The sequence below is a fragment of the Somniosus microcephalus genome, chromosome 23 (genome assembly GCF_052327205.1).
Source record: "Somniosus microcephalus isolate GS21.2 chromosome 23, FLI_Smic_1.0, whole genome shotgun sequence".
NCBI classification, from domain to species: domain Eukaryota; kingdom Metazoa; phylum Chordata; class Chondrichthyes; order Squaliformes; family Somniosidae; genus Somniosus; species Somniosus microcephalus.
Genome location: NC_141009.1, coordinates 38,010,586 through 38,035,203, shown reverse-complemented (window position 1 = coordinate 38,035,203; position 24,618 = coordinate 38,010,586). Strand labels below are relative to the sequence as shown.

General features: G+C 44.7%; 1 protein-coding gene across 2 annotated transcripts in view; it reads right to left on the bottom strand.

The window, feature by feature from the left end:
* The window catches only part of LOC147101832 (dual specificity testis-specific protein kinase 2), a 133,414-nt gene that overhangs the window by 61,139 nt on the left and 47,657 nt on the right, over positions 1 to 24,618 (bottom strand). The window contains exons 1-2 of one of the 2 annotated variants that reach the window (XM_085965811.1): positions 13,686 to 13,784; positions 8,670 to 8,866 (exon numbers count right to left, since the gene is read on the bottom strand). In XM_085965811.1, coding sequence (XP_085821937.1) covers positions 8,670 to 8,855 — 186 coding nt within the window. In that variant the 5' untranslated portion in view covers positions 8,856 to 8,866; positions 13,686 to 13,784. Of the gene's footprint in view, positions 1 to 8,669; positions 8,867 to 13,685; positions 13,785 to 24,618 lie in introns of those variants that run through there. The other variant, XM_085965810.1, reaches the window with a different exon arrangement.

Here is a 24,618-nt window from a genome sequence, read left to right as displayed (position 1 = left end):
GTATTCCCGGAGGTTCCGTTACATGATTGCCCGCCTCCGGCCGCCCCTTGCAGTCAAATAGCCTTTCTTCCCCATCACCTATATTTTTGCAACTAGTAAATGAACATGTTCAAAGAAAATTAAAAGACATCATTTTTTGAATACCTCTATGATTTTTCTTCCAGGTTACTCGCAGGAACAACAACAACAATAAATTGTATTTATATAGCGCCTTTAATGTAGTAAAATGTCCCAAGGCACTTCACAGCAGCATTATCAAACAAAATTTGACACGAGCCACATAAGGAGATATTAGAACAGATGACCAAAAGCTTGGTCAAAGAGGTAGGTTTTAAGGAGCATCTTAAAGGAGGAAAGAGAGGTAAGGTAGCGAGGCAGAGAGGTTTAGGGAGAGAATTCCAGAGCTTAGGCCCTCGGCAGCTGAAGGCACAGCCGCCAACGGTGGAGCGATTAAAATCGGGGATGCGCAAGAGGCCACAATAGGAGCAGCCCAGCTATCTCAGAGGGTTAATACAAAAGCAAAATACTACTGTGTTTAACTCTGTTTCTCTCTCTACAGATGCTGCCTGACCTGCTGAGTATTTCCAGCATTTTCTGTTTTTATCTCAGAGGGTTGTAGGGCTGGAGGAGGTTACAGGGATGGGGAGGGTGCAGGGATTTGAAAGCAAGGATGAGAATTTTAAAATCGCGGCGTTGCCGGATGGGGAGCCAATGTTGGTCAGCAAGCACAGTGCTGATGGGTGAATGGGACTTGTTACTCAGGATACTGGCAGCAGAGGTTTCGATGAGCTCAAGTTAATGGAGAGTGGAAGGTGGGAGACCAGCCAGGAGAGGATTGGAATAGTCGAGTCTAGGGGTAACAATGGTATGGATGAGGGTTTCAGCAGCAGATGAGCTGAGGCAGGTGCGGAGACAGGCGATTTTACAGAGAGAAGCTGTGCAATGGAGAGTAATCTTTAATTCCTGGAGACTCCAAAACAATCTTGGAAAGTTGGCAACCCTGTCTATAGCATATCTGCCACCTGTACCCAGAGTGGGAAAGCACCAGGAGGTGTGGGTCCTGTTCTTGCAGACTCATTCCATTCAACCTCCACTTCACAGAGCCCTTCAGTCGTCAAAGCTGCAGAACTTGGCGCCAACCAATTAATGAGAGGGTGCCAGCAAACCAATGTCCACGTGAACACCCACGGAAACTGTACCTACCCAAACCTGATGCCTAAATAGCCCAGTGAGACAACTTCCCTGCTTGGCATATTTCCACTGCACAGAAATAAACTCAGTCCCGTCAATATATAGTTCTACCAAAATGTACCAAACTGAAGAAGGGCCATCAATATATTGATCATGTAATCTGCAATATATTATATAACCTGTAATCTAAGAAGCCAGGTCAGATTTGTACAACTGAATAAAAATGTAAAGAATGGAAAACAGATGTGCACATCTTAATTATCAATATTCCTCTGGGTTTCCTGATATGAAATATTAAAAATTGTATTTTGTATACAGTACTGTATATGAAAGTAGTGGTTACAGACCACAAGACACTGAGAAAACAGTGTAAAATAAACTGAACAATCTACTGTTCTTAAATTATGGTATTTATAAGCTTTCTTAACTTGTTTTGCTTCTGAACAATATTACTGATATTTTTAGCAGTATCTAAATATTGTAATATAAATGTTATATGTTTAACTATCTATTTATCTATCTAGCTATTGATCTATCTATCATATCAAATTTATATTGCAATAATTTTGAAAAGACTGAGACTGGTTGTGTCAATAATCTGAGTACAACCCCACCATAACCTCTGGTCATTTAGCCTGAAGATTGTTATCAGAATGATGACTCCATTTTGCTGGAAAATCTTTTGACCGTTACATAAAGCCGTGGAATAATTTCACCATTCTCCAAGACAACTGACAACCAATGGTTTAAAGAACACTTGGCTAATTGCTCCTTCACAATTTAATTAACAGCACATCAGTTCAGCATAGACAGCACAACTTTATTATTTAAGGGTTTTAATATTTAAAAGCCTGGTCTTTGAAATATTATACCAATAGTAACACGCTCCTTTTGGTATATCTTCATTAAACATTGATTTGTTTTGGATGTGTTGGGCTGGCTGCTAATGTTTAAACTGGTTAATAAACATAATGAATTCTGAGGATAGTTTCTCTCGGAATGATCTCTGTAAATACTTTATTATATTTCCTAAGCAAGTAAACAGCAATTCTCTTTCATTCTTATGCATTTACATCTTTTATACCGATTAGCTCTTTATACTCGGGAGTAAAATATTCCTTTGAAATACAACTTATTGACCTGTGCTCAAGGGTATTATAGATGATAGAATATACTTGAACTTTCAGAAAGCTTTTGTCAATATTGGTGATTAACAGTCACAGTGAGAAGTCACGGAACAGGGGTTGAAGTGTGATACTGTATAGATCCTATAGATGAGGTGAAATTCTAAGGATGAGAAGTTTCAGTTATGAGCAGAGGTTACTGAGAAACTGAGGCTGTTTTGACTGGAACAGAGAAGGTTAAGAGGAGAACTGATAGTGGTGTTCAAAATTGTGAAGAATTAAATAGATTGGGAAAAGGGGAAGTGCAACGAGACCTGGGTGTCCTTGTGCACCAGTCGCTGAAGGTAAGCATGCAGGTGCAGCAGGCGGTTAAGAAGGCAAATGGTATGTTGGCCTTCATAGTAAGAGGATTCGAGTACAGGAACAAGGATGTCTTGCTGCAGTTGTACAGGACCTTGAGTATTGTGTGCAGTTTTGGTCGCCTTATCTGAGGAAGGATGTTCTTGCCATGGAGGGAGTGCAGCGAAGATTTACCAGACTGATACCTGGGATGGCAGAAATGATGTATGAAGAGAGATTGAGTCAATTAGGCTTATATTCGCTGGAGTTTAGAAGAATGAGAGGGGATCTCATTGAAACTTATAAAATTCTAACAGGACTAGACAGACTAGATGCAGGAAGGATGTTCCCGATGGTGGGGGAGTCCAGAACCAGGGGTCACAGTCTAAGGATAAGGGGTAAGCCATTTAGGACTGAGATGAGGAGGAATTTCTTCACCCAGAGAGTGGTGAACCTGTGGAATTCTCTACCACAGAAGGCAGTTGAGGCCAATTCATTAAATATATTCAAGAAGGAGTTAGATATATTTCTTAAGGCTAAAGGGATCAAGGGATATGGGGAGAAAGCAGGGACAGGGTACTGAATTTGGATGATCAGCCATGATCTCATTAAATGGTGGAACAGGCTCGAGGGGCTGAATGGCCTACTCCTGCTCCTATCTTCTATGTTTCTATGTAATTAAATAAGATAAATAAATTAAGTTAAATGGATGGAAAATTGGGGAGGCTCAGTTAGGAGTGTGCAATTCTCACTGCCTGATTTTCCTCTGCATTCCACACAGGTGATTAGTTAACGCTCAAGAGCCCCGATTTTAACTCTATACGGATTCCCCGCTCAGGCCTGAGTTAAAATTACAGTCGGGGCTCAATGATGTCATCGGGCTGCAACGTGCATATATAAAGAAGGACCCTGTTGACTCCGGGCGCGTGTCTTTGCTGCCAGCTCAGGAGAGCAGGTTAAAATTGCAGATGTTGCGATCATGCCGGCTTTTGGACAGGCAAGAGCCAGGCCGATTTTAACTGCCCGCCCGCCAGGTTTCTGCTGAGCGAGTAGGGTTAAAATTGTTCTAGGAGTTTAAAAATCAGCTTCGGTCAGAATCTTGTACTCAGCCTAGCTTGATACAAACATTTTGATGATTTGTTCAGTTGCCTTCAAAGACTCAAGGAGCTTCAGGGAAGGAGACAAGCCACATTCAGTTATGTATATGACTGGCAGCTGCTTTTTGAATTGAGTTGACAATTAGTTAAATCCAGCAAGCTCCGCAAATGTTTGAGAGTTATTTAAATAGGTTGAATTGTTCAAATCACTGAGTCAATTGGAACCTTCAGTGAGGTAGGTTAGGCCAGGTAACCCTGCAGTTGGGAAGACTACAAGAATACTGCATATACACAGATTAACCACAAAATAATAGGTTAGCATCTTGGTCATGATCATTTATTGTTTTTGTTCAAAAAGCTGGATAGTATACTATATATGTACATTTATGTATTACATTACTGTTAAATATTTACTTGTTCATCTATTGTTCAATAAATTTCTAGAGGGATAGAATTGAAAAGTAGAGAAGTTATGCTAAACTTGTATCGAACCTTGGTTAGACAACACTTGGAGTGCTGCGTGCAGTTCTGATCGCCATATTATAAAAAGGATATAGAGACACTGGAGAGGGTGCAGGGACGATTTACAAGGATGGTACCAGAAATGCGAGGGTATACCTATCAGGAAAGGATGAACAGGCTGGGTCTCTTTTCTCTTGAAAAAAGGCTGAGGGGTGACCTAATAGAGGTCTATAAAATTATGAAAGGTTTTGATAGAGTGGATACAGAGAGAATGTTTCCATTTGTAGGGAATAACTAGAGGCCATCAATTTTAGATAGTCACCAAGAAATGAAATAGGGAATTCAGAAGAAACTTCTTTACCCAAAGTGTGGTGAGAATGTGGAACTTGCTACCACAGGGAGCGGTTGAGGGGAATAGTATAGATGCATTTATGGGGGAGGCTGGACAAGCATATGAGGGAGAAGGGAATAGAGGGTTAGACTGATAGAGTTAGATGAAGAAAGGTGGGAGGAGGCTGGAGTGGAGCATAAACGCCGGCACGGACTGGTTGGGCCGAATGGCCTGTTTCTGTGCCATATATCCTATGTAATCCTATGTAAATTTGCCTGATTCTAAAAGATTGCGGTTTCTACTGCTTTCTGAAGATGGAAGCAAGTCCCTGTGGAGGCACAGGATAGATCCAGTAGTTAATTTAAACAAAGGCTTTCTGTTTGTTATCCTGGGCTTGCTTTCAGAATGTTACCTAGATATTAGGCTCAGTGAAGATACTTGGAGGTAGCTAAGACACAGTTATGGGACTAATCTAAAATACAGAAGCTGAAGCAGCTAGAATAAGAAAGCAGAATAGACCTAAAAATATAACAGGGACGATTAAAGGGAAGCCTCAACAATAGGGTGACATAAGTTCTGAAAGCCTTTAGAAAGGCTCAAATGGCATCTCAACCCGTTAGTAGCCTTTGTAAAGGCTGAAGGGGCGGGAGATTAAGAAATAACAAACAGAAATGAAAAGAAAGGAAACCCAACGTATAAACATGATGTTGCGGGTAATTGATAGAGCAAGCCAACCGCCTGTTAAATAGCAGTTCAAGTGGACAAAAGTCACCATCGCAGTATGCTGCGAAGGAGTTGGAGGCAGGTTTGACCCTCCAGCTATCTGTTACTGTTACTGGTTGCGCCAGCTCTAAGCTGCGTGTTAGCTGCAGATTGTCTTTGCAGCAGTTGGTTCAAATTTGCATTTGCTGCTTTACTGGCCCAGACCCACTGAAGACAGTGCCCCACGGTTGTTGCCAAGTAAGTGCACCAATGCTTGCAGATATGGTGGGTGGCCTCTTGCAGACTGCAGCCAAGCAGCTATTGCTGGGTGTTGAAACACGCCGGCATGCATTCTTTCATGTGATTGGGGTGCTGCTGAAGAACAATCCTGCACTATGGTTAGTCAGGCTTATATTGGGAATTTAAGCCTCCGCATGCACTAACAACTTTGCCTGTAGATGTGGATGTCAGGGTGCCAGCGAGTGGCACAGAGCATCTCTGGTGCAACCTCCGAAAAACTCATAAATGGAAATGGTATCCATAGGGAGAAAAATGAAGCAGGACACTGGATACCACAAAGACTCAGAAGAACTTGAGTACCAGCAGAAGACAAATGGCAAGACAAAATGAACACAAATGCAGAGATGGGCTTGCAACTGCTCACTGAATCTTCTTACTACTGTACTTCCTTTAAACGAACTTCCATTTACAGCTGATCGCTGTATGATCCTGGACGTCCATTTATACATGAGCAGGATTTGTACCTGGCATTGTGCATGGTGCAACATCAAAACACAAAGTGCAGGATGAAATTAAGTCATCACAGTCTCATTTTAAGATTTTAGTGAAACTCTCACCAGTTTAAGGTGGGAGCTTCCTGGCCTCCTTTCTAATGTGAGCAGGAATGCGAAAACAGGGCAGAGACCCCCTTCTTCAGGTCCATTATGCCTGGTACACTCGCTCACATAGGACACTGCCTTCGAAAAATACCAATGATAAAATATTTACTGTGTGAATCAGACATGTGCTAGTGCTTCAACTGGTCTGCCTCTTTGTTTAACAAGATATTTAGGAGAATACTTCAGTGATAAACATTAAGGGGCTAGAAATTTGTTATAGCCAAGAAATGGGCAGTGTTTAGACTAAAAATGGTTAAGTAGCGCCAGTTGCAAATCGTCAAGGCTGCACGCAAAATTTGTCCCCACTCCTCATTAAGATGATTGCAGTCATGATTCTTGTCTAAAATCCCGAGCTCATTGGCGTTACACTGAAAAGATGGACCAATATTGGGTGTAGTCTAAATGCAAGTAATGATTGCCACAGGCTTTTTTCACTATTTAAAGGGGAGGTTCATTGATGCTGCAGCACCTCATTCTCAGCATTGTTGGGTATGCAACTGCCTCAACAACCATAAGAAGGACAAGGAGAAGAAGCACTTACAGGAAACTTTGGTTTATCCGGAGGTTGTATGTCCGGAAACCTCGATCTAACGGCAGAAATCAGCAGCCGTTTTGGTTAGGTTTTTTTTCTTCTCCTTTCTTCTCCTAGCATTTTTTTAACAGTCAGTCTCTGGAAAGCCTCTCTGAAGCTGTTGCTAAGCTACAGAGACGCTTCCAAGGTACAGGCCGAGTGTTTACAAGCTGTTGCTAAGCAACAGTGTTTGTTGTCAGATACGGAGATGAAAACCTCCGTATCCTTCAACATTAGCGCTGGTCTATCCGGAAGTTTTGATAGATCGGCAGCAGCTCGGTCCCGTCGGTGCCGGATATCGCGAAGTTTCCTGTATTTAGAAATCATGATAGCAGGTCACCACCTCAGGGAGAGAGCCCGGAGGCTTTCGGATGAAGCTTTGGAGGCATTGGTTTTAGCAGTGGAGAGAAGGCGGGCGGTCCTGTATCCACCAACTGGCAGAAGGCCCTTGCCACAAGTCTGCAAGACTATGTGCAGTGAGGTGGCACACCACATCATGGGCAGCACCGTGGTCCCCAGGACCCACACCCAGTGCAGGAAGAAGTTTAACGAGCTCACACGGGTGGCCAGGGTGAGTGAAGGCTTCAACAAATGCTACACACCACTATCTGTACCACAAGCTTCACACACTGCTCAATACACCACACCCCCAGCACTCACCCACCAACAATCTCTACCTAGCAATACTTACACCCACATCTCACACCTTGCACACGACAGCTATTCATCAATGGCTGGCACAAGGGTCATTAGTTATTAGAATTCATGCGATATGTGTGATAAGTTTATAGATAAATTTATTAAGTGTGTTTGGAATAGTTTGTGGTCTCTCTCATTTCACCTTTGTGCCCAGAAGGACGTTGTGATATGGCCTGAGACAGGGATTGTATGATGGGGATGTGGTGAGTTACAGGGATCTGGGGTTTCATTCATGCGAATCGGAGTCTGATGAACCGATCACAGACAGCCCAGCCAGAAGGCCGATTGCCTCGCTGCCTCCTCCCTCCTTGTCCTCCTCCTCCTCATCTTCTTCCTCATCCTCATCCTCCTCCTCGTCCTCCTCTGCCTCATTGTCCTCCTGAGGTAATCCCGCAGCCCCCATGACTGTGAGGAAGTGTTGTGAGCAGAAGCCTTTAACAAATAATGAGTGACTTCTGCACTTGAATCAACACTCCCTGTCACCAAAAATATCTTGTAATAACTAAAGAAAGCTGTTTCAGTTGTAGGAAGTAGCAAACAGGCACTGAAACTGCAAAACCATGTTAGCTGCAGCTGATTGGGGCTGGTACCTTTAAACATCGCTGCTGCAGCCTGCTTCCTGCTGGTAGACACCAGCTCTCCCTGTCGTCATTCTGTGATGCCGTTAAGGTAAGTGGCTATAACGAATTTGGGACATCAGACGTCCAGTGAGCGTTGCAGTCACTGACGTCACGATCTCCATGATGGCGAGGGCCGTCACGATCGAGATTACCGACAGCACTACCGGCAACACCGATATGGCGTGCGGCGCTGGAACCGGCATCAGCAGTGGTTACAGCTGTCAACGGCATTTTAGCATCAGCTCGTGGCGCAAACCACACAAATTTTTCCCCCAAGCTGTTTAATTTGCTCTTTGTGCACTTTTTCATTCATTCTCCAGAGCACTACTTGTGAATTTCTCTACATGTGCAGCTTGTTTCAAAGCAAATAGGTAGGTTGTTCAGAGTAAAGATCCCCAATACTGTATAGGTCCATGTCATACCTCAAAACAGAACGAAGCAATTAATGATTAATTGACAGGTTAGTTATTATGGTCCACATGAAAGGAAATTCAACCAAGTCTTTAGTTAAACCTTCAAACTGTCATGTCTATGAAACTAAGAAGGCAACCTATAAATGAGGTAAGTAAACACAATATAAGTGGTGTAACTATAAAAAAGGCACCGTTCACATTGTGCGGAGTGGTTCTCTTACCTTGTACACTTTAGAAAAGAACCCACTTCCTGCCAGTTCAGAGTTGAAGTTTTCCCAGAACTCGAGCTTCCTGACAGCTGTTCGGAGTTTTTGCCAGCGGTCCACGCGATAGTACGAATCAGATGATTCACCATAGTATGGTGATGGGCTTGTGGGTTCATTTGATATTATTTCCGTTTCACACATGATGGCAACACCTATAATGGGAAAATCAGAAAGACAATAAAACACCTAATGTATACAGTAATAGTATTGAAGTTAAATATCTTTAAAAAAAGGAAAGACTTGCATTGATATAGCACCATTCATGATCTCAAGAGGTCCCAAAGCACTTTACTGTCAATGAAGTATTTTTGAAGTGTGGTCACTGTTGCAATGTAGAAAATGTGGCTACCAAATTGCACACAGCAAGCTCCCATAAATGACCAGATCTTGGTTGAGCGATAAATATTGGCCAGGACACCATGGATAACTCCCCTGCTCTTCTTCAAATAGTGCCATGGGATCTTTTATGTTCAGTTGAGATGGCAGACGGAGTATTGGTTTAACGCCTCATCTGAAATAAGGCACCTCCAACAGTGCAGCACCATCTCAGTACTGCACTGGAGTGTCAGCCTAGATTTTTGTGCTCAAGTCTCTGGAGTGGGACTTGAACCCACAACCTTCTGACTCAGAGGTGAGAGTGCTACTGACCTACAGCTGACACATCTTGCAGGTTTATTGTACCTTGCAGTGTGTAGCATCTACCACAAAGTTTTAGATTACTAATAAAATGTATACATTTTTCTTTTCTCAAACAGCTTGATATTGTACCAATAAATAGAGAGATGCATAGTCAGGTATAGCGTACCTACAAGCAATAATGACTGCCAGCAATCTGTATCCACACACAAAACCAATTCCCTGCACAGATGCACTGCAATGCGAGCCCGCACCATCTACCAAGCCACTGTACAGGTTGTGCTTTATTTCATGGTGATTTTGCCCACTTCTTTATCCTATTTTTTTAGGTCAGGACTCAACCTAATCCACTTTAATAACGGCGCATGTCAATCATGTTTTCACGTGATCACAGGATTCTCCGTCTGCCATTTTGAATTAACGCATCATAACCAAAGGCAAGATGAGGATATTGAGCGGGAGATACAGAGTTCCATGACATTCAACTCAGCACTGCAGTCAAGTGCAATTGTCTAAGGGTGCATCCATACTCCCTCATGGAACTCCAAGCGAAACATGCTCCTGAGTTCGCTCCAAGATTGGAGGCCCCATTCACAGTCATCTCCAAAACCTGGTCTGGCTTTGTGTGATTCTCTTCGGTGGTGACGTGATGTCATGATGCATGCCAAAAAAAACAGATTCATTTTCAATATACATATTTTAAAATATTTCAAGCTTTATCCTCAGGAGAGACAATCAAAGAGCAATTATTTTTTTGAAGTGTCATTTATTTTTGTCTTGGTACCTTTGGGGCCTGATTTGCAGAAGATGTGTTTATACTGAGGTGTGTGATCAGATGCAGTTCAGAGTAAAAGAGATCTTATACAAAAGAACTTGCATTAATGCAGCACCTAAGCATGTCACTCAAAAATATTTCAAAAAGCTTCACAAATACGGGTAAATTAACCAACCCAACTATCTCAGCAGGGAGCTGCACTTAAAAGGAGCATGGATCAGAGAACGGTCTACAGCAATTTTTTTTTAAATTCGCTTATGGGATCTGGGCGTCGCTGGCAAGGCCAGCATTTATTGCCCATCCCTAGTTGCTCTTGAGAAGGTGGTGGTGAGCCGCCTTCTTGAACCGCTGCAGTCCATGTGGTGAAGGTACTCCCACAGTGCTGTTAGATAGGGAGTTCCAGGATTTTGACCCAGCGACGATGAAGGATCGGCGATATATTTCCAAGTCAGGATGGTGTGTGACTTGGAGGGGAACTTGGAAGTGGTGGTGTTCCCATGCAGCAATGGTTCTTGGACTTGTGCTTCCTTTGAGTGCAACTCCCCAGTAGAAACACAGGATTAGTGAACCAATGTCTTTAGAAATGCATATAAAAGTTACAACGCAGAAACAGGTCATTCGGCTCAACCAGTCCATATCAGTGTTTACCCTCCATGCAAGCAAACAGTCCTATTCACATTTACCTACCCTGTTCCAAAGACACGTCAGCCCTCTTTCTTTCATTCACCCAATCTAATCTTGAATGTTAACATAACTTCTGTCTGGAAAGTGAATTCCACAGCCTTAGAACGTGAAAAAAGTTTCTCCTGCCCTCTGTACTAAATCTCTTGCATTTAACCTTGTATCTTTGGTGTTTCATTCTTGACCTCCTCAACTACAGGAAATAGTCTGCTTCTACCTACCCTGTCCCATCCTTTCATATTTATAAACACTTCTGTTATATTGTCCCATAATATGTGTTGCTCTAATGAAAAAAATCCCAATTTTTTCAAGCCTGTCTTCGTATTTGTATTTCCTCATACCAGGCAGTATCCTAGTGAATGTGTGTTGTCGCCTCTCTAAGGCCACAAAATCCTTCGTGGGGTGTCTAATAATACACACAGTACTCTAACGCCATTTCTAGAGTGATCCCACCACCAAACACATCTTCCCCTCACCTCCCCTTTCAGCATTCCGAAGGGACCGCTCCCACCGCGACACCCTGGTCAACTCCTCAATCACCCCCAACACCCCTTCCCCCTTCGCCCGGCACCATCCCGTGCAAGCGCAGGAGAAGCAACACCTGCCCTTTTACCTCCTCCCTTCCCACTGTCCAGGGCCCCAAACACCCCTTCCAAGTGAAACAGCGATTTACTTGTACTTATTGCAATTTAGTATACTGTATTCGCTGCTCACGATGCGGTCGCCCCTATATTGGGGAGACCAAATGCAGATTGGGTGACTGCTTTGCGGAACACCTCCGTTCAGTCCATAAGGATGACCCCGAGCTTCCGGTCGCCTGTCACTTTAATTCTCTGCTCCACTTCCACTCTGACCTCTCTGTCCTCGGCCTCTTACACTGTTCTAATGAAGCTCAATGTAAGCTCGAGGAACAGCACCTCATCTTTCGATTAGGCACTTTACAGCCTTCTGGACTCAACATAGAGTTCAACAATTTCAGACCATAACCTCGGTCCCTAGTTTCTTTCCATTTTTTTCTCTCTCTCTCACATGGCAGCTGTTGATGATTCTGCCATTGCCATTTACACTTCATCGAGAGTCATCTTTTGTTTCTTAACTTGTCCCATTACCATCTCCTTTTGTCTTGCACCATCATCCCTTTTGTCTTTTAATCTCTCCCGCCTTCCACCCTATCACGGACCTTCCCTTTTGTTCTTTCCTCCCCTCCCCCCTTTCCCTGCCCCTGCACTTGCTTAAAAACCTGTTCCATCTCCAACTTGTTCCAGTTCTGACAAAGAGTCATCGACCTGAAACGTTAACTCTGTTTCTCTCTCCGCAGATGCTGCCTGACCTGCTGAGTATTTCCAGCATTTTCTGTTTTTATTTCAGATTTCCAGCATCCGCAGTATTTTGCTTTTGTACTCTAACTGAGGTCCTGTTGAGGTTTTACACAGGCTCACCATTACCTGCAGTGACCACAGTGTAGGCAAACGTGGCAGCCATTTCCACTCAGCAAGATCCCATGAACAGTGATGAGAAGGAGGCACTGTTGCAGTTTCTGAGAATTGTTGGCCTAAGTTCATTTCCTGAAGCAACCAGGGGAGCCTGTCCAAAAAGTTATTAGCGAAGATGTGGCAGCTGCTGAGAAAGTGTATGCAATGTATGCAGATTCTAACAGTGCAGTTCCACTGTGCAGCTTCATCACTGTGAAGCAGTTTTAGCTTTGCATAGATATAAAATGGACAGCATAACTGAAGCAAAATTGATCTGAATTTGGGTTTAGGCATCGATTCTGAGCTCACCTCCAGCGTGAGGCCATCTGGATACAGTTTTAGTATTCTACCAGACTTCCTTTTACATTTCTGATATTAGTGAAGAGTCAACAGGATCATAAGCTCTTCATTAACTTTAAAAATGTCAGCACTACTTGAACGGTGGTTAGCCGAGCCCATTCTGGTGGTCACACATTGTGCAGTGTGCAGCTTTTCTCCCAGTTGAGCGAAGTGAGAAGCTGCCAGCAGAGCTCGGTGCTTCCAGCTTACATTGCTCAAAATCAGATGCCAGTGTCAAACTAGAAGGTGCGGTATGACATCAGTATCACTTCACACAAACCGTTGCAATGCGGCGCTTAAGCATTTGTCTTAACATAAAGAAAATCTTAGCAGTAGTAGGCCTAATCGGTATCACACTGACATCAATGCACATTTCATAAACTTGCTAAAATGCCACACAAGTTAGGTTACCAGGATGGCAATGCCCCTGTAATTCCTATGGGGATTCCCCCAACTTTGTTAATGAAATTTCTCCCGTCCATAATTTTACCACTATGAGTTTTTTTTTAAAACGCCTATCCATGTCTACTTCTTTTGCTAAATTTACCGACGGGGGGAATATTACCTCTCCAAAAACAGGCAAACCTCAACCGTATAAAACTGAATCTCAGTGCCTGTCAAAGATGCATGTCAGAATGAACATAAACATCAACTTTGCTATAACAGACAGGAAATGAAAAATGAGCAGTTTGCCTCATTCCAGATAACCACAATAAAAATGCAAAAAGAAAAATAATCAAGGTGCTTGGAAACAAGAAACAAATTAGAAACTTAAAATAGCAAAAATAGGACAGAGGTCAAAACCATTAAAGCTAACCGAGAAAGAGAACTTTTCACGACAAGATTTTGCTGGAGTACACACTACTGTCAGCCAAAACAATTCTCCGACTTAATAGTTGGTAGATAGAAGCGTATTCTAAACTACGTGCAAATTCCTAAACTGAAAGTTTCCCTGCTGTGTCTTAGATAGACGGATGCACCACTGATGATGATCGAGACAAGCAAGAGATCTCAGCAGATGTTAAACGAGCTTAAGCTGAAGCAAAGAACATAACAGCCAGGCATCACCTTTAAGATTCTGACAAAGAGAACCTTCGCCATGTAAGTTTGAATCTGTTAATTTTGCCGTTGCTGCAGTTTCAAGCACTGCGCTGCGAACAATCGGAACGGCAGTCTGCTTGTGACAGGAAGGAATCAGTCAAACCGCAACAAGCACCTGAGCAAGAGAGAAGCGCCAGCAATTCAAAGCGCTAAGTTTCACTCTGCTGCTGACCTTTGAGACGCGAAGAGCTGTCGCACCACAGTGATTCATGAAGCCGGGCAAATTGCAGTGATAAAATTCCACAACTAGCTCTTGTTCTCTGCGTCACAAATTGTGAATGCTTCAAAAGCTGGACGATTGGAGCTGTAACCTAGGCACCTGGTGTTCACAAAGTCAAACTTAATTGGTTGAGTAAATATGCTCAGCAAAAGAAGCAGATTACAATCCCATTGCTCTGTGCTGTGCGTCAGGAGTGGCTAACCTTTCAAAGCTCAAGGGCTGGGAAGAGAAGATGTAGCTGAGAAAAGCCACAAGTTTTAAATATTGTGCATTCTGTATGCTAGATAATTTCACTGATTCCAAGTGCACCATGCAAGAAGTCTTGAAACCTAGGCCAACAATGTGACTTTTGACATGTTCTGCCACACGGGTTCTATCCCACGCTAAATCCCACTGAGCTACTGTTCCCCGCCTTCCCCCTCACTGAGCTAGACTCGCTCGCCATCCTCCAACGCAGAATCCTTGTCCTCGTCTATTCATCCATTCATGACCTTACCTCACTCCATCTCCTCCAGGTCTTATTCCCCTCCAAAATACTCTGACCTTCTACTCAACCCCCTGCACACACCTTCATCCCCACCATTGGTGGCAGCATCTTCAGCTGCCTCAGTCTTACTCCCTCCCTAACTCTCTCCGCCTCTGCATCTCTCTCCACCTTTAAAAACTTCCTCAAAACCCATTTATTTGACCTAGCCTTTGGCCACTATTCCTGATCTCCTCCTTCCTGGCTCGTCAACCGCTTTCATTATGCCAATTCTGTGAAGCACTTTTAATGTTTTTTATATTAAAGGTGATAGATAAATGAGATTTGTTTTTGCTTCCAACTGCGTACTTGAAATTTTAATTGAATTTTCTTAGTCCCATCCTCTAGCTCTTTCTGTCAATCTCCACTTCTACTTGCCTCATTCGCCCTCGCTCTCTTTCCCCTCTTTCTTTCTCTCTTTCACAATCCTTCCCAATTTCTCTTTCATTCCCACTTTCCTCACATCCCTTTTGACAGCACAGAAACAGGCCATTCCGGTGTTTATTCTCCACTCGAGCCTCTTCCGATCCTACTTCATCTCACCCTATCAACATATCACAGAATCACAGAATCACAGAAACCCCACAGTGCAGATAGAGGCCATTTCGGCCCATCGAGCCTGCACCGACACATATCCCACCCGATCCCCGTAACCCCAACACATATCCCACCCTATCCCATCCCCCTAACACTAAGGGTCAATTTATCATAGCCAATCAACCTAACCCGCACATCTTTGGACTGTGGGAGGAAACCGGAGCACCCGGAGAAAACCCACGCAAACACGGGGAGAATGTGCAAACTCCACACAGACAGTCGCCCGAGGCCAGATTCGAACCCGGGTCTCTGGCGCTGTGAGGCAACAGTGCTAACCACTATGCCACCGTGCTGCCCTTCTATTCCTTTTTCGCACATGTACTTGTCTAGCTTCCCCTTAAATGCATCTACACTATTCGCCTCAAATACTCCATGTGGTAGCAAGTTCCACATTCTAACCACTCTCTGGGTACAGAAGTTTCTCCTGAATTCCTTATTGGATCTATTAGTGACTATCTCATATTTATGGTCCCTGGTTTTGAACACCACCACAATTGGAAGCATCATCTTTACGTCTACCCTATCAATGCAATTCATAATCTTAAAGCTCTCTTCTCTTTTCTAGAGAAAGGAGCCCCAGCCTGTTCAAGCGTTCCTGATAGTTATAACCTCTCAGTTCTGATATCATTCTTGTAAGTCTTTTTTGCACTTTCTCCAGTGCCTTTATAGCCTTTTTGTAATATGTAGACCGGAACTGTACTCCAAGTGTGGTTTAACCAAGGCTCAATACAAGTTTTACATAACTTCTCTGCTTTTGAATTCTATCCCTCTAGAAATGAACCCAAATGTTTTGTTTTGCTTTTTTATGGCCTTAATATTCTGCATTGCTATAGTGATTTGTGTAGGTTTATCATAACTTCCTTGCTTTTGTACTCGATGCCTCTATTTATCAAGCCAAGGATCCCACATGCCTTTTTAACAGTCTTCTCAACTTGTCCTGCCACCTTCAAAGATTGAGTATGTGAACCCCCAGGTCTCTCTTTTCGGGATTTTCTCCTCTCATTTTTCTCTCGTTGTGTCTCATTTCCTCCTTTTTCCTCTTATTCTCATTTTTCTCCATTCTCCATTCTCTCTGTGTCTCTCTTGCACTCTGTCTGTCTCTTTTCTAATCTCTTCTCCCTCACTCCAGGGTTGTGTGTCTCAAGCCCTCTTTTTCCTTTTCTCTCTTTCTCTCCCTTTCATTTACGCAGTCCTTCCCTTTCTCACTCCCTCTTCTCTTTCATTCCCTCTTTGCTTTGCTCTCATTCCCTCTCCCTTTCCTTCACACCCAGCTTTTTTTTCCTCTCATTCCCATTACTAGCAGGGAACCCTTTTCTCCTAAGCCTATGCTTCCAGTAACACTAACTGGCTCATTTTCCACCACAGAGACTGGTAGTATGGTGAAGGTTTGTATGTGCTTGAGGTAACAACAGTATGGCTTCCCGTTTGCTCCTTTACTGGGATCCCAGCCCATTGATATTTTTTTATATTCGTTCATGTGTGCGTCGTTGGCAAGGCCAGCATTTATTGCCCATCCCTAGTTGCCCTTGAGAAGGTGGTAGTGAACCACTTTCTTGAACCGCTGCAGTCCGTGTGGTGAAGGTACTCCCACAGTGCTGTTAGGGAGGGAGTTCCAGGATTTTGACCCAGCGATGATGAAGGATCGGTGATATATTTCCAAGTCAGGATGGTGCGTGACTTGGAGGGGAACTTGTAGGTGGTGGTGTTCCCATGTGCCTGCTGCCCTTGTCCTTCTAAGTGGTAGAGGTCGCGGGTTTGGGAGGTGCTGCCAAAGAAGCCTTGGCGAGTTGCTGCAGTGCATCTTGTAGATGGTACACACTGCAGCCACGGTACGCTGGTGGTGGAGGGAGTTAATGTTTAAAGTGGTGGATGGGGTGCCAATCAAGCGGGCTGCTTTGTCCTGGATGGTGTCGAGCTTCTTGAGTGTTGTTGGAGCTGCACTCATCCAGGCAAGTGTAGAGTATTCCATCGCAATCCTTACTTGTGCCTTGTAGATGGTGGAAAGGCTTGGGGGAGTCAGGAGGGGAGACACTCGCCGCAGAATACCCAGCCTCTGACCTGCTTTTGTTGCCACAGTATTTATGTGGCTGGTCCAGTTAAGTTTCTGGTCAATGGTGACCCCCAGGATATTGATGGTGGGGGATTTGGCAATGGTAAAGCCGTTGAATGTCAAGGGGCGGCATTTCCTGATTAGTATATTGTTGTGCACTTAGGCTAAAATTAGATGAATCAGAATCATTCCATAAACATCAGAACAGAGAGACCATTTTATCTTATGGCAATTCCATTCCAAAATTCTCATTAGTTAAGAAGTGTGTGCGCTAATTTCCAAATGGTCCTTGTTCATGGTAAACAAAGATTTGGGGGTATAGCTAACACTGAGGAAGAATGTAGCATAATACAAGACATTAGAAAACTTGTAGACTGGCCAGTTAAGTGGCAAATGTACTTTAACATAGGTAAATGTGAGGTGATGCACTTTGGTTGGTAAAACAGAAATATCACCTACATCTTAGAAAATAAGAAACTGAATGGGGTAGAAGAGCAAAGGGATCTAGGGATACAGGTGAACAAATCATTAAAAGCAGCATCGCAGGTCAGCAAAGCAATTAAACATGCTAATAACACACTGGGATTTATTTCTAGGGGAATACAATTCAAAAGCAGTGAAGTTATGTTAAACTTGTATAGGACCCTGGTCAGGCTGCAGTTAGAGTGCTGTGCACAGTTCTGGTCTCCATACTATAAAAAGGACTGTGTGTGTGGAGTTTGCACATTCTCCCCGTGTTTGCGTGGGTTTCCTCCGGGTGCTCCGGTTTCCTCCCACAGTCCAAAGATGTGCGGGTTAGGTTGATTGGCTATGATAAATTGACCCTTAGTGTTAGGGGGATTAAATATGTGGGGTTACGGGGATAGGGTGGGATATGTGTCGGTGCAGGCTCGATGGGCCGAAATGGCCTCTATCTGCACTGTGGGGTTTCTGTGATTTCTGTGATTTCTGTGACACAGAAGCACTGGAGAAAGTGCAAGAAAGATTTCCAAGGATGGTGCCAACTGAGAGATTACAGCCATCGGGAAAGATTGAACAGGTTTGAGCGTTTTTCTTTAGGGAACAGAAGAATTAGAGGAGGCCTGCTAGAGGTCTTTAAAATTATGATTGGGTTGGACAGGATAGATGTGGAGAGAATGTTTCCACTTGTGGGAAAATCCAAAACTAGGGACCAAAAATACAAGATAGTTACCAATAAATCCAAAAGAGAAATAAGGAGAAATTTCTTACTCAGAGTGATTCGAATGTGGAACTCGGCTACCACAGGAAGTGGTTGAGGCAAATAGCTTAGATGCTTTCAAAAGGAAACTAGACGAGAGAGAAAAGGGAATAGAGAGATATGCTGAAAGACTGAGATGAGGTAGATGGAACGGGAGGAGACTCGTGTTGGGTATGAAAATCGGAGCAGGACCCTGATTTCAATATTGAAATTAGGCCTGTGCTCATTTCAGGTGGGCGCCACGGCGGCCTAAAAAAAAAAGCCCTTAAAAAAGACGAATTTAGCAGTGGTTCGAATGCACCTGCAAATCGGGCGTGACCTGTCGCTCTGCTACATCAGTGATTGTTGTGCCCATTAAAAGCATGTTGCACGTTTACCTTACTACACCCAAATCATGCAACTTTATTGAAACCATGAAGATAACTGTCCTTATATTAGATTAAAATATTGCAAGTCAAACAACAATCCAATGAATCCAACATTAAGGGGGGTGGATGTGGTTAAGAGGTCTTGGGGGAGAAATTCATTATAGCCCCGTTTGGGGCGCTAAACCTTCGAAAGCTGAAAAATTAGCGCCAAGCGCTAATGATGATAGGTTCCCACGAAATTCAGTTGAAGCGCTCCAAGAGGGAAGTGGGGCGTTAAATCAAGTGCTACCACTTCCCTTGGAGCGCAAAAGCCGGCAAGAGGGGCGGTAGCAGTGCAGCGCTACCCAATGTCGAGGGCAGCGCTGCCGGGAACAGTGGCTCCTTCCCTCCCTTAAAGGGAAGGGCCATCGCTGCAGGCTCTGCATTGAAACGAGGTCCGTCGTTGCCGCGGCAGCCGCGATCCGACACGATCAGCCCCAAGTACTCTAGCAGAGTGTTGGATTGCGGCCGAAGGAAATGCTCAGAAATGGAAGTAAGGCATTAAGAAGATTTTTTTTTCATGCAACCATCATCACCTTTAAATACCGCTCCCCAAGCGGCCGGCCTCCCTAACAACGCCTCATGCAGCTGTCGGTATTTTCGCCCGGCGATGCTGCAGGGGGCGGAACCGAATTTCGGGTCCGGGGCGCTACCAGGACGATGCACAGCACGATGATGTCACGATCGCCGGGCGCAGAAAGTCGTGGTGCTAGAGGATACCGCCGCCGCAAACCTCAACGGGAATTTCACGGGCATCGGTACTCTCGCCGTGCCCGGTCGCAAATCCGGTAGCGTCCCATTATCGCCCCCCCCCCCCACCCCGGAGGCGCTAACAGGAGGCGCAAAAGAGGCGAATTTCTAGCCCCTTATTTCCAAAAAAATAACAAACAAAGATGAAACTTCGGGGTGATGCTGAGATGGTAGATTTTATCTCAGTACCCCGGGCTATTCTTGACCACAGTCCAGTGACTCTTGTTGGAAAGTGAATGCCTGTGGACATTGGACGAGGAGTGGTTTAGGTTTGTCTGCAATAGCTCTGATGCTTATTTAGCCTACCAATACTGATTGGGGCCAATTTTCAGTCAGGATGGACATGAGGCAGATGGTGGGTGGAGCAAGCCCAATGTCATCGGCGAGAGGTTGGGCCTCATTAACGTAACCCATGAGCTTCCCGCTCATTTGGAGCAAGGACATAGAGCTAGCCAATCGAAAAGGGGTGGGGGTGGAAATCCAGCAGCTTCTCCATGGAGCCGGGCCAGCCAAAGTCTATAAAGTGGGGCAGGTGATAGCGGGGAAGGAGTGCTACGGAGAGAGCAGCAGTGGGCGGGGCGATTTTTGTGGTGCCAGATGGAGCATTCATGTTCAAAAATCATTCATAAAACTTACCTTTGACATTTCTGGAGTGGCTTAGGGTGGTCGTTTTAAAGACCATTGATTAGGCCACTCTACGTACAGTTCCACTGGGCAGGGTTTATGCAGCACATACTCCACCCAGTGGAATCCCAAAATTGCATCGGGGTCCTATGTACATCATAGGACCCTGATTTACATGAGATAATGAGGTACCTGCCTGTTTTGGACATGTTGCTGGGCCACCCATATGAAGGACCCCACCAAAATGGCCCAGATGTTATACTAAGTGGAGATGAAGTCCATAAATGTCATCTGAACCCACTGATTAAATTGCAGCTTAATCATTCATAATCATCAGTAATTCATTCATTCAATCAACGTGTTACCTGCAAAAGGTACATTGTAATTGCTTATTCCCATTCTATTTGATTAGGCTTGTTAACACTGAGATATATTGGGTTCTTGTTAAACTTATTTCTCTTCACCACAGGTTACAGTAGTGTAGTGTAGTGGTTATGTTACTGGTCTAGTAATCTTGAAAATGTGTAGTTCAAATCCCATCATGTCAGTATTTGAATTCAGTTTTTAAAAAATCTGGAAATTAAAAATTAGTATCAGTAAAAGTGAAACTGTCGGATTGTCGTAAAAAAAACAACTGATAGACTTTAGGGATAGAAACTACTGTCCTTACCTGAACTTCTTTTGCCCCACCATTGGTGCCGTGACTTAAGCTGTCTAGGCCCTAAGCTCTGGAATTCCCTCCCCAAACCTCTTTGCCTCTCCTCCTTTAAGACTCTGCTTAAAACCTACCTCTTCAAACAAGCGTTTGGTCACCTGTTCTAAGGTCTCCTTCTTTGGCTTGGTGTCAAGTCGTTGTCTGATTACACTCCTGGGACGTGACTGGGGGTGTTTTACTACGTTAAAGGCGCTATATAAATGCAAGCTGGTGTTGTTCTTTTGTAGTATAAGTCTTCTCTCTTCGGTTCAAAACAATTGAATTAGACAACAGGAGTTTTGATTCTGCTTGCTTGATTGGGTCCAAGCGGATGACTAGATTTTCACTCAACTACTAGTCGTAACTGCACCTTAATGTGCATGTTTAATGTCTGTTAAATTCAGCATGTATTTTAATGTACATTTTTAATGTCCTTTAAATATACCAAGGTGTAACATTCAAGGTTTTAACCAAAATAAAACAGGCAAATGATTTACATATTGGATTTTATAGTGTATTGTTGTGAGTAATAGGGTTATAACATTCTGTCAAATTATTCTTAAACAGATCCCATACGTAAAGTCCATGCCCAAGAAGACAAAGGTTGAAAGTTTCAGTCAGCTAGCAGGGACGATTACACCTCCTGTGTATTGCTGCCCCAGCTTATCATAATAGGGGGCAGTTGGTGCAACAACTGGAGGAGCTTATTAACCTTACCCTGTTGATGCCACAGTAAGATGCTGCAGTGCTCATAGGAACTGCCCTGTCGGCGTAGAGCAATGTATTTTTTTTAATGTACAAGTACAGCATTATAGTGGTTATAGTACAGGACAAGCAATCAGAGGTCGTTAGTTCAAAATCCCACCATGGCAAGTTGTGAAACTGAATTTAATAAATCTGATCATTTGTGGCCGGGCCCAAGAAAAAAATGACGTGAAAACTGTGGAATTGTCGTAAAAGCTCAAAGGCTTTATTAATGTCCTTCAGGGACTGAAACTTGCTACTCATACCTGATCTGGCCTACTCTGTGACTGACTTTCAATGCATTCTGAAGTGATCAATTGTAATGTATTATCACATGGTTTGTCACATGGTTTGGTATCAGCATGCTCAGTTCGCTCTGGCCCAATAAAGCAAGCACATGGACTAGCAACTCATCCTGACTCTGTCCTTCATTTATTCTACCCACATATATTACATTTTTGTCGACGAGGATGGGATCCCAAAGCCATTTTTAGGGATCATGGAAGGACACAGTGTTCAACCTTCATGTGGACAAGCTTAAGGTGAATTTGTGACAACTAATCTGAATTTATGCGATGTTTTGCTGTTAATGCTGATGCAGAATCGTCTGTGCTTCGCCTTCATGTGTACAGCGGCATTGATTCTCACAAGTACACAGGTAGCGTGCTGAGTCACTGTTCAACGGGATCGGGACAATCATGGCCGCACCTACAGGATTCATCGGAAGCCTCGGCATGCATGACCGAGCTAGTGAACCATTCAGTTTTTACATTGAGCGGATGAAGATTTTTTTTTTAAGGCCAATAACATTATTGAGACCGAAGATGCAGATGAGAATGTTCAAGCTCAAAATAAAGTAATTCGTGAATGGAAGAAAGCAATTTTTCTAATGGAGATCGGGCCAGATGTCTACGGAACGTTGACAAACCTACTCGCGCCAGGGAAAGCGAAGGATGTGTCGTCTGAAGACATTGTTGAGAAACTCGAGGACCATTTCGACCAAAGCCTTTAGAAATAGCAGAGAGCTGGAAGTTTGGTACCAGAAACCAAAAACAAAGTGAAACCATCAGTGAGTCCATCGTAGCTCTTAAGAACCTGTCTTTGCATTGTAACTTCAGCACATTGTTGGATCGTGCGTTGTGAGATAAGTTTGTGTGTGGACTGGTGGATGAGCACACAGTCCAAGTTACTGAACACTCTGAACCTAACGTTTGACATAAGCATGCAAAATTGCCCTATCTATGGAGATGGCGTCTAAGAATGCTAGGGAGCTCCGTCCAACTCAAGTGATTAGTGTAGCTGAGATCTACAGTCACAAAGCCACCGCCAAACCTAAAGTTGTGAGACCGAGTCAAAAGCATGTCAGTGAGAGCAGTTCAGTGAATTGTTATCGCTGCAATGGAAATCACTCACCACAGACCTGCCAATACAGAAATGCAAAGGGGGAGAAATTCAGTGGGCTATGCCACCAGTTAGCGCCTAAAGAGGGCACTCAGTGGCTTTAGCGCCACTGACCACGCCTCCCGCGATATTTAGCTGGGGCGCTAATGGCGGCGTTAGCCTGTTGCGCTGCGCCACCCCCGATGACGTCATCGGTGTGCGCAGCGCCCCGCTACCGCCCCGATCGCGATATTTAGCAGCGACCGCCTCTGTAGCGCCGCTCGCTAATCGCGCCCGGTTCACGGGGCCTACCTGTGGCGGCAGTGGCACAAATTAAGGTGGAGGTGCGGGGCGGCCGTTTTTTTCGGCGGCCGCCTGCCAGCACCTCCGTCCCCGGCCTCCTGTTCTCCCCCCGCGGCATTGCCAGCTGTTTTCCGAGAGCCCGGCACTTCTTCTCGGTGCCGGGCTCTTTTGCCGGCACTCGCGATCTCTGATCACGCTGGTGCAGGCCCCTCCCCCTTAAGAATGGGAGGAAGGCCTGCAGTACTGCAGCGTGCCGTGCCGCAGCGTGTGGCGCTGCGGCACGTTGCGCTGCGATATTCAGTTTCAGCGCCCTAAGAGGGACGCGGAGCGCCTCGAGCCTCGCCCCGTGTCCCTCTTGGGGCGCTCAAGCTGAATTTCCAGCGATCGCTGCTGCTCCAATCGCAGCGCAAAATCTGGCGCCCAGGCAAGCTTGGCGCCCCGTTTGCAGCTCCACCCAATTTCTCCCCCAAAGTATTTTCACTGCCAGAAGCAAGGCCATATTTCAACAGCTTGCAGAGCTAGATCGAAAGCAGGAAGTAAGAACCATTCTAGTGGCAATGCAAAGCAGAGACAATGAAAGGAAGGAATTCATAATATTGAAGTGAACACACCTGATGTTGAAGAACGAGGGGGACAAAATTTGGCTGCTTTGTGCCTCTCGGTAGCGTCCTAAGAGCAATCTTCAGTAGCACCCCCTTACCGCCGGACGCTATGTTCGGCAAGGTCAGGGGGGCGTACATGCAGCCAGGGCGGCGATATTTAAAGGGGAGGTGCTGCCTGCCAGCACCTGCTCCCTTTGCTGTCCCCGGCCTCCTGTGCAGCCCTCCCAGCTCTTTTGCTGGCACTCTGATCCCTGGTGGTCCAGCTGGGCCCCGGGTCGTGCTGCACTAGGCCCCTCCTCTTTAATAAGGGGAGGAAGGTCTGCAGTACCGTGGCACGACGTGCCGCAGCGCCGTGATATTCACTGGTAGCACCCCAAGAGGGAGGTGGTGCGCTTCCAGTAGCGCCTCGCCTCCCTCTTGGGGCGCTACCAATGAATTTCAGACGCGGGGATGCTAAGTTTTTCGTGGCGCTAAAAGCAAAAGCAAGTGTTGCAGGGTTGTTCGGGACTCAGCATGAAGCAACATTTGGCAAATTTCTTGCTGAAGTACAGAACTACTCCGCACACTACAACTGGATATACCCCATCAGAACTCTTGATGAAGAGGGGATTGAGAACACGACTGAGTCTTGTTCCACCGAATTTGGCCTCAAGTGTTGAACAGAAATAGTTGAGTCAGAAACATTATTATGACAGCAATCGGAAAGAACGCAGTTTCAGACAAAACAAGTGTGTTCGTGTTCTCAGTCCCCCTGGCAAGTCGAGTTCACACAAGTGGGATGTAGGAA